Source organism: Nematolebias whitei, chromosome 15, assembly GCF_014905685.2.
Source record: "Nematolebias whitei isolate Nwh7 chromosome 15, NemWhi1, whole genome shotgun sequence".
NCBI classification, from domain to species: domain Eukaryota; kingdom Metazoa; phylum Chordata; class Actinopteri; order Cyprinodontiformes; family Rivulidae; genus Nematolebias; species Nematolebias whitei.
The window spans coordinates 21,891,286-21,901,467 of NC_056512.1; the positions used below are offsets into that span (position 1 = coordinate 21,891,286).

At 41.8% G+C, this 10,182-nt stretch overlaps 2 protein-coding genes and 1 non-coding gene across 3 annotated transcripts in view; all 3 read left to right on the forward strand.

The window, feature by feature from the left end:
• pick1 (protein interacting with prkca 1) overlaps positions 1 to 3,850 on the forward strand; it is an 8,447-nt gene extending 4,597 nt beyond the window's left edge. Inside the window, exons 3-9 of the mRNA XM_037688495.1 lie at positions 454 to 507; positions 652 to 714; positions 1,114 to 1,247; positions 1,406 to 1,498; positions 1,590 to 1,640; positions 3,295 to 3,439; positions 3,534 to 3,850. Coding sequence (XP_037544423.1) covers positions 454 to 507; positions 652 to 714; positions 1,114 to 1,247; positions 1,406 to 1,498; positions 1,590 to 1,640; positions 3,295 to 3,439; positions 3,534 to 3,781 — 788 coding nt within the window. The 3' untranslated portion in view covers positions 3,782 to 3,850. The remainder of the gene's footprint in view (positions 1 to 453; positions 508 to 651; positions 715 to 1,113; positions 1,248 to 1,405; positions 1,499 to 1,589; positions 1,641 to 3,294; positions 3,440 to 3,533) is intronic.
• A 1,297-nt stretch (positions 3,851 to 5,147) lies between these two features.
• On the forward strand, positions 5,148 to 5,220 carry trnar-ccu. The gene has a single exon. It is a non-coding gene; the product is annotated as a tRNA-Arg (tRNA).
• A 1,135-nt stretch (positions 5,221 to 6,355) lies between these two features.
• LOC119421542 (phospholipase B) lies at positions 6,356 to 7,920 on the forward strand (the record flags this gene model as incomplete). Its single annotated transcript, XM_037688888.1, is given in 2 exon segments — positions 6,356 to 6,373; positions 7,779 to 7,920. Coding segments are annotated over 2 exon segments (147 nt in total), but the record flags the coding sequence as incomplete, so codon positions are not given.
• Positions 7,921 to 10,182: the final 2,262 nt, after the last annotated feature.

Sequence of the window (10,182 nt, forward strand, 5' to 3'; positions counted from 1 at the left end):
GAGTATTATGGCAAGCCAAGTGTCTCATTAATAGGTAAAAGTGGCTATTAATGAGACACTTGGCTTGCCGTACAAAGCCACATTTGCCTCACTCTGGAACTCCTGGAGCAAACATCAAAACAGCTGCATTTTGCCGCCCAGCTGATTTGACCATTAAAGTTCATTTATTAAGGAAACGTTGAACTGAGACACACCTTTGCTATAATTTCGAGCAAACAAATAATTGTTTTTAAATGTTAATCTTGTTAAAGTCCTCCCGTGCACGCTCCCGCGGCCGCCATTTGTCAGCCAATCGATGTTTGGCACAACATCTGGGTGGTCAGCGGTGACTCATAACAAACACGACGCGTCAGCGGTGACGCATAATAGATGCGACTTATATGGCGAAGCGACGTGTACGGTGGAAATTACGGTATAGTTGATTTATTACTGTAAAACATTTGTTCTTTACAGATGGGCTGGTCAAAAGACTAGAAGAGCTGGAGAAAACAGCAGAACTTTATAAAGGTAAATATTCAAATTGTAAAAGTAATATGTGCTCCAACTGTTTTTCTTGTTGAGTGACCATCTTGGAAACCGCTGTGATTAGTTTTAGTTAAATGGGTTCAGTTAAAATGAGTTTGTTTGGTTCAGATCAGTGTCTTCTTGCAGGACTGATGGAGCACACCAGGAGGCTGCTCCGAGCTTTCTTTGAGCTTTCTCAGACTCACAGAGGTCTGTTCCTCAATTTAATAACGTACTTTTAGAATAAATACTAATGAACTGTGATTTCTTTCAATTTTTTTAAAATTTGAGTAGCAGGAAGAAAAAAAAGATAAATGAATCATCTTCTCGATTTATCTCAGATTTATTTATTTATTTTTCCCCTAATTTAAAAGTGTTTTGTGCCGTAGTGGGTAAATGTCACATTAGCTGAATTTACTGATCATCTACTGCCAGTTCTTCATACAGATTAGCTTTTATTAGCTTTTATTCTGTAAAACAGAAAATAGCCGTTCATTCTAAGTTAAATAAAAAAATAAAAGCCACACTCATTTTTAACATCTGAATGTGTTGAGTGTATAAGAAGTATTTTGTTTAGCTTTTGTATCTGACCTGATGTTGTGTTCTCAGCGTTTGGAGATGTTTTTTCTGTCATCGGAGTCAGAGAGCCTCAGGCTGCAGCCAGCGAGGCGTTCGTAAAGTTTGCTGATGCTCACAGGAACATTGAGAAATACGGAATTAAGCTTCTAAAAACCATCAAGCCTGTAAGTGCAGATCAACTCTGTTCCAGCGCACAGAGGGAAAAACTGTTTTTACGCTTGACCAGTCGTCGTCAACCATCTTCACTTATTTTATTAAACTTTATAAACACCTCGGCTGTTCTTCTTAAAACATTATCAACCTGTTCTGTTTCAATGTGCAGATGCTCCATGATCTGAACACTTACCTCCACAAGGCCATACCAGACACCAAGCTGACCATCCGAAAGTACCTGGACGTGAAGTTTGAGTACCTGGTGAGGCCTCACTCTGTGCTTTTCTGTTTTTATGTACAAGACAACATGTTGGCGTCTCCTGTAGATGTTCTGAACCTCCTGTGTGTTTCAGTCGTACTGCCTGAAGGTGAAGGAAATGGACGATGAAGAATACAGCAGCATTGTGAGTGTCCATAAAGAGTTGAATTTAAATTAGTAACAAAATTGTGCTTTTTAAATCCAATAATCAAGACTGACTCTTAAAAAAGTTTTCTTCTAAAGTATGAAATCCATCCACCTTCCACCACTTACCTGTAGTCGGGTCGTGGAGGCAACGGGACCAGGAGAGAAACCCAGACCTCCCTCTCCCCAGCGACACTTTCCAGCTTGTTCTGGAGGATCCCTCTAGCATTCCTAGGCCAGAGACGATACACCATCCCTCCAGCACTTCTGGGTCATCCCTGGGGCCCCCTACCGATGGGATGTGCCCAGAAAACCTCCAGAGGGAGGTGTCCAGGAGGCATCCTGATCACCCTCGTCTGCCACTCCACAGGTGTTGTCCCAGTCCTCCATGTAACATTGAAGAGACGTGTCAACCATGACAGTCCCACAACATCCAGAGCCTTCAGCATCTCGGGGCGACTCTCATCCACGCCTGCCCCCCCCCTCCGCCCCCGAGGAGCTTTTTGACCATTTCGGTAGCCTCTGCCATAGTAATGGACTCGTCTTCCCCCGAGTCCTCAGACTTTGTCTTCTCAAAGGTGGACATGTTGGGTGTATTAAGGAGATCCTTGAAGTCCTCCTTGCACCGTTCATCAGTATCCTCAGTTCGGGTCAGCAGGTCCCAAATCAAGCACAGCCTGGGGTAGAGTCCGCTGTCCTTTCCTGGGTTGCTGAACCGTTTACAAGAACTTCTTTGAGGTCGACTGAAAGTCCTTCTCCCTGGCCTCCCAGAATTCCTCCCATGTTCAAGTTTACCCTGTACCTGTCAACAGTTTTAGGAGTCGTCCGGAACAACCAAGCAACCCTGGAGGCCTCCTCCTTCAGCTTGATGGTCTCCATCACTGCTGGAGTCCACCAGCGGGTCCTTTGGTTGCCTCCCTGAAAGGCACCAGTGACCTTCAGGCCACAGCTCCTGGAAACTGCATCTGCAATAGAGGTCCTGAACATGGCCCATTCAGATTCTATATCCTGACCTCCCCCAGGACGTGTGAAAAACTCTGCTGGTGGTGTGAGTTGAAAGCTGCACAAACCACGGGCTCCACCAGACATTCCCAGTTCACACTCATTGTGAGTTTGGGTTTACCAGGTCTGTCTGGCAGCCTCCCGCACCACCAGATCCAACTCTCCACCAGGAGGTGATCAGCTGACAGCTCTGCTCCTCTCTTCACCTGAGTGTCCAAGACCTGGGGCTGCAGGTCCAACGACACGATTACAAAATCAATCCTTGACCTTTGACCTAAGGCGGTCTGGTACCAAGTACACTGATGGACCACGCTTTGCTCAGACATGGTGCTTGTTCTGGACCATGCCTCACACAGAGTCCTTCAACTGAACACCACTCAGGTTCGGATCAGGGATCACGTTTTTCTGTTTAAAAGCAAAGAAAAACTAAATGGATTCCTGTTTATTTATTTATTTTTTACCTCCCACTTACAAAGTAACTTAAAGACCATTGTGTTAGCAGAATAATTCTGTGGTGTTTGAGCTGAGATGTGTTTTTATTGTATTTTTTTTACATGTTATCGTATTAAATTAAGTTACAAAGATGTTTCTGTGTTCGCTCCTTGCATGTTCGATCAGTGTTTCGTGTTCTGACCTCATAAATGTGTAAACAGGCCATGGGGGAGCCTCTTTATCGGGTCAGCACCGGTAACTACGAGTACCGTTTGGTGCTGCGGTGTCGACAGGAGGCCCGCGCTCGCTTCGCTAAAATGAGGAAGGACGTTCTGGAGAAGATAGAGCTGCTGGATCAGAAACATGGTTTGTTTTATCTACTCTTCGCTTTTAATCTGTGTTTAATCTGAATAGCATGTGTGAGATAACGGCTTCATCTGTGACTCGTCTCTCGCTGCAGTTCAGGACATCGTGTTCCAGCTGCAGCGCTTCGTCTCAGGCATGTCCCATTACTACGACGAGTGCTACGCCGTTCTGAAGGAGGCCGACGTGTTCCCCATCGAAGTGGACCTGTCCCGCACAACAATCAACTACAGCAGCCAGTCCTTTTCATACACAGATGAAGAGGAGGAGGAGGCAGGGGGCAGAGAGGAGGGGGGAAGCAGACAAGAAGAGAACGGCACAGAGAAACTGATCGATGACGAATGAGACTGTGTTTAACTCACACACTCGCCGAGCTCTGCTCTTTGTACGGTCAAACACTGTTGATAAAACTTAACGCCTATTGTTGCTGCTACGTTCGCTTTTTGACATTTGTCATTATTTTACTGTATTTTACGTCGCATGCTTTAACTCCACTATACATTTAAGAACATTTTCTTTCTGCGACGGGTGAGTTTACAGTTTATTTCATAGTAAAGGGATTTTATCACTGCAGAGTTTGATCTTTAAGCTTTTCCACATGTGCCTTTGTTTTTTTCTGTCTAAGATGAAATTTAATTTGTGTATGGTGTTTGTGAGTCAGCGATTTATTGAATGTCATACCTTTGTATTTATTTTCTGTTTTATTTGATGCACTTTTTGTTCACAAATAATTAATTTAACTGTCAATTGTCGTTAAGGGACAACACAATGCAACAACTTTGAATTCCTCTCACACATGAAATATTTATTATATGAAGCCGTCATGTTTTTTATTTTTTATTATTTAAACTTTCTTTTCTTCCTGGAAATAACATGCTTTTCCAACAACTTTCAACTGCAATTTAGTAAAAAATTGTTTCTGCAATTAAGTTTACTGTTTCTTAACGTGAGCTTCAAGTTGAAACAATATCTTTTTCATTATTTCTGTACATTTGTTTTTTTCTAAATGACACTATGCTTTTACATTCCACTTGTACCTTTCTTCCCAATAAAACTAGACAAAAGAACAAGATCAGGGTCTTGCATGAAAAACTTCACAAAGACTTCAGGTGTTTTAATGGAGAAACGGTTCACAGAGTCTGGTTTGGACCTCCTGCTGTTTTGTGTTTAGTTTTTTTTTCTTCTGTTTTTTAGAATTTGATCTAATCACCGAGGCAAGATTTGTTTAAACTTCAAGGAATGACGTGACGATACATTAATATCTTTTATGACCAGAAGATGGCAGTATAGTACTACGAGTACATAATTTTTTGTTTTACGTATTTATTTTAAACCTCGGAGGTTTAGATCGGAGGGATCTTTGTTTTTTTTGTCCACTGACCATTCCTGAATAAAAATTGCAACATACTGATTATTGTGGTTTTTTAATTTGGCCCTCAGCAATGAAAAATAAAAAAATAAACCTGCTTGGAGTTGTTCCTGTTTGTTACTTACGTAAAATATTCCTGACCACTAGGTGGCGCGCTATGCCTCGTTTCACAAGTATATTAAATCTTTTTGACGTTTCTGACGCTTTATTTCTGCAATGCGTTGATGCTGTGTTTGTGACATGAAAAAAATACGTAAATAAAATAAAATTTGCCTAAACACATTGTATATTATCTGATTATTTTATAATAAGTATAGAGGTGTGTTGCCCATCACTAACAGCGCCCCAGTGGCCTAATGGATAAGGCACTGGCCTCCTAAGCCAGGGATTGTGGGTTCGAGTCCCATCTGGGGTGGCTTGATTATTTTTCAAACTAAAGTGTGAATTCAATTTATGCCTGACATGTTTTTTCCGCGTGCTTTACTCAGGCATTCATTTATAAATCGTTTTCCCCTCCTTCCTCCATTCCCTGAGCCAATCAGGAACCGCTCCCGTGACTCGGGCTGCTGTCTTGGACTTTCCCTCTGAAACAAAACATTTCATTTTGTCTCCGCTTCCACTTCGTTTAGTTGATTGGTTTCTTCATGCTGCGCCAATCTTAACTTCTTTTTTATTATTATTATCGCTGACATGGTTTTAATAACGAGGCTGCATGTCTTCTTTTTACTTCCTATGGTTTCGACCTTCGCAGCTGACGGTAAGTGGGATAATCCCTGCTGGTTATCTGTGGAGCTTTGGTGCTCGGGAGATTTGACTTGTAACTGTTGCATAATGGCTCAACTTGTACATGCAACATTTTATTCATACATTTTACTTTTACTCAAATATGTAAAGTAGCCTAAAATGATTGGACATGACAGCTGAAAATACTCAAAGTAAATAAAAGAGTTCATTTTCTGTCAAGACTGCTCTAATGATCCACTTCAGCTAATCTAAATGTGCATGAATGGCACAAGTATGGATTTACTGAAGTCATAATAAAACAAGTTTTAGCCCTGTAAAACTCAGAAGTAGTTCTCGTTTTAAAAGATAATTTAGAGAATTGCAGTGTTTGACATTAACATTGTTTTGTTTATTTCTTCTTCTCTGTTGACAGCAGAGGTGACGACAGCCACCGTGTATTGGGATCCTGAGCAAAAGCTTGTCCTTCTGAAGGAGGGAGTGATGGAGACAGACGGGGACGCCTACGGGTACCTGAATGACACCCTGTCCACCTCAGGCTGGAGTGTCCTGGAGATCCGTGCTGGGTATGGGAAGACTCCTGAAGCAGACGAGGTCACGTTCTTCCTGGCTGGTTATCTTGAAGGGTTCCTCACTGCCCAGTAAGTGACGCAGAAACTGGATCATTTTGTTAATTTTTGACAAAGGCCTGCCTGTATTCCCTTTGGAGCATACAATACTTGATACTTGCTCTGCCTCCTCAGGCAGATGATAGACCACTACACCAACATGTATCCTCAGCTGATCGAAGATCCAAAGGTCCTGGGTCCAGTTAAGACCTTCATGGCGTAAGTCTTCCCTTCAGCAGCTCTGTAACCACATACACGCTGACGTTGATATTTCAGTTTTTCACATCATTTTGTCAGTTCAGCTCTTGGTAAAGTCATGTGACACAGAGCAGCAGAATGAAATTCACTCAACTTTATTTTAGGTTTATATAAGTAATGTAGGCGACGCCTCCTTACGTCTCTGTGCTGATGATACAGTTGTTTATTGTCGAGCTAGAACAGTTGCCAAGGTTTTCCAGCTTCTACAGTCTGCATTCGACATCGTCCAGTCAGATTTGTTCCATTTCAAACTGGTGCCAAATGCTGATAAAACCAAAGGGATGTTGCTTCAAACAGGAAGTTGGTTCCAGCAGTTCTTTCTTCTATTTTATCTTTGAAGGGTGTTCCTACTGAGTTTGTGGACTCTTACTAATACTTGGGAATTTTGGTCGCTGCACATCTCTCGCATGTCAAAAACTTGATAAAGAAGCTGAAATTAAAAGTGGGTTTATTTTTCAGAAATAGTTATTGCTTAACTGAAACACAGAAACTCCTTGTAGCTGCTATTTTCCTACCGGTCGTTGATTATGGTGACATTAATGCTCCTGCCAGCACGTTGTAGATGTTGGATGCTGTCTATCACGGTGCATTAAGATTCATATCGGGCTGTAACTACCGTACCCACCACTGCACCCTGTGTTCACTGGTTAACTGGTCACCATTAACTTCACGCAGACTGACATTTTCATCTTTAAATCGCTTCTTGGTCTGCTGCCTTCATATACAGGTATCTCCTCCCACATGTCACGTCAACAGTGCAGTTACAGCGTGCGTTCTCAGGACATCATTACCTGCAGTGTTTCCTCAGTGTGCACTGAACTTGGCAAAAAGGCCTTTTCTTACTCTGCTCCTGTTTCCTGGAACACCTTGCAACAAGACATGAAGATGTCCACTTTGACCTCTTTATGGGATTTTAAACAATTGATAAGTTCAATAGAAAAATCAAAGCAAACATGTTCCTGTTTTAATTTTTTTTTAAGTATTTTACCTTGTTTTAAATGGCACCTTGATTTAATTTAATTTTCTAACACTACTTTTTTTAATTTTTATTTATTTGCATTCAATTGTTGTTTATTGTCGTGTGTACCTCGTCTGTGTTCTTTGTCTAAAACGGGTCTCTCTTGTAAATGAGTCCCCGTGATTCAATGAGACTAACCTGTATAAATAAAAGTTTGAATGAAAGAAAAAGGTACGAGAAACAAAGCAGGTTACATTTTATCGTTCTTCGCTGGTAACATTTTCAGATTTAAGTTTGAAGACGAGTCTGTGTTTCAGCAGCTCAACCATGTGTCTGTGGAGAATGTGGCTCAAATATTTGTGTACATGATGATGAATAACGGATAAAGAGGACATGTCGCCTTCCTAGGGACCAGGACTCATGGGTCAGGGAGCAGGTGAAGCTGAACAAGAGCTCCAGTCCTCTGTGGAAACATGTCGGCTTCATCGTGGCCCAGATGGACGGGCTGCAGGCAGGAGTGGCAGAGTGGGCCAAGAGGCAAGGGAGGAAGGTAATGTCAACCGAACAAAAACACAGAAAGACAACATTCATCAAGATTAAAATATAAAAGCAGAAGTAGCAGCTTCAGTAGTTTCATGTGGATTTAGGGACATTTCTTTATCGCCTACAACTGAAGGCAACAGGGTGATCATGTTTTAGCCCTGTCTGTGTGTTCATCATGTTAGCAAAATGTTTCATGAACTACTGAAGGGGTTTTAATGAAACACTCAAAACTAATCACTAAATGTACATTTACATATAATTAAATCAACATGGCCACCAGTGCTAGTCTTCAACGACACAAAATATCTACAACTGTCTCTTCTCAAATATGATCTTAGTCCAAAAGGCAGGTAATGCTAGACCTTTATTTTTTTTTAAGTCTATTAAAATCTTGATGATACACGATCAAAAAAAATTTCAAAGTCAAATTAAACAACTTCTTTTCAAGACGTTTTGCTCTCAGTTCCAAAAAGTCTGCCAAGTGTGGAGCTCCAAGCTTTAAAAGCTGGATGTCTTCTGCAGAATAGAAGTCCTGTTGTGGGTCAACATCATTCAAGGACGTGATCTTTGATTAATATAAATAAACGACACTGAGTGTTTAAATGCCGGCAAAAATCAGTGTTTATTGAAGAGGTGTAACAATGTTGATCAGTCGAAGCATCAGTATCCAAAAAGAACAACATGTGTCTCCAGTCCATCACAGGGACACATGGAGACAAATGACCATTCACTCTCTCACTCACACCTAGGGACAATTTCCATCCATCCATTATCTTTACCCGTTTATTCCATTTTGGGTCACGGGGGTCGCTGATGCCCATGTCCAGCAATCACTGTGCGAGGGGCGGGGTACACCCTGGACGGGTCGCAAGTCCATCACAGGGACACATAGAGACAAATGACACAAACAACCATTCACTCTCTCACTCACACCTAGGGACAATTTAGAGTTACCAATCAGCCTAACATGCATGTTTTTGGTCTGTGGGAGGAAACCGGAGTACCCGGAGAAAACCCACGCATGCGCAGAGAGAACATGCAAAGGGTCCCCAGCTGGGATTTGAACCGGAGCGACCTACTCGCTGAGAGGCGGCAGCTCTACTGACTTCACCACCGTGCCGCCCACCATGCTGCCTACCATGAAATACCCAAAAATCAAAATAGCATGCTTGATTAATGTGAATGTGTCTCAGTGAAATGTGAAAACAAAATAAATATAACATGATGATAAACACAAAATTTATCATGGGTGTTTCAGTGTTTGCAAAAGTCAAAGTTCTGCTTCAGAGTCCCACGTGGTTATGAAGCTGCTCATGTAACATCAAAGCACACCAAGAAGAATGCCAAATCATAAACGATGGAAACCTTGATAAAAAGAAAGGGAACAGAGAGAGAGAGACTTAGCTCTTCAGTTCAGTTCTGTAGATGCAAAAACAAAATAGAGAATGTCTTTGTTGGGATCCAGCACTTCGCTGAAGGACTTAATTTGTATTTTGAACATATTTATTATTCTTTATTTTTCCACAGAAGTCCCCGTCGCCTCCAACTCCTTTGCATTTGACTGTCAATTCGACAGGAGGCGAGGAGACAAGCCCATTGTGGCCATCTTGATCTGAACCAGTTGATTTGCAGCTGCCAAGTTCATCTGATTTGCCAGTGTCCTTTTCCACTTTTGCCTCAAGCCGGGCAGGACACGTCAACAGGAAAATAACAATTAGTACTAGGATTGTTCTAATCCTTATTTTCATCACCATTGCTGCCCACATTCCTAAATTTAACTAGCTAATCCCAAGACCACCTATCTTTACCAGCATTTTCCCTAAATTCACCGTGCAACATTCATCACCAAACATGATGTACAAACATGTACCTCCTTTCACTGCCATCATCCAATCTAACGCCCGATGGTCCTGCAGTGCAACAGTGCTCATCACATTTAATTGCTCACCTACAATCCTGAGAGTCTTGAACATATGGTTCACAAATTGTTAGAGAAATAAAATTAAGCAATTCCACGTTCTTATTCACAATTACTGGTATCTAAGTGCAGAAGTTCCTCGCTACTTCGCAGGTCTTTTATCGCGGACTTGCTCTATTGCGGTTTTTCAAAATAAGATTGGACATGACGCACAATTGGCTGATTGATGGATGAGCCGCACGATCGGCATGGAATTTTTATTTAAAATTATTTAGCACCTCCTGCACCTTTGTGCAGCCCTTACTGCAGTATAAATTTCCCGCTGCAGCTGATCAGCTGTTCTGCGTGCAG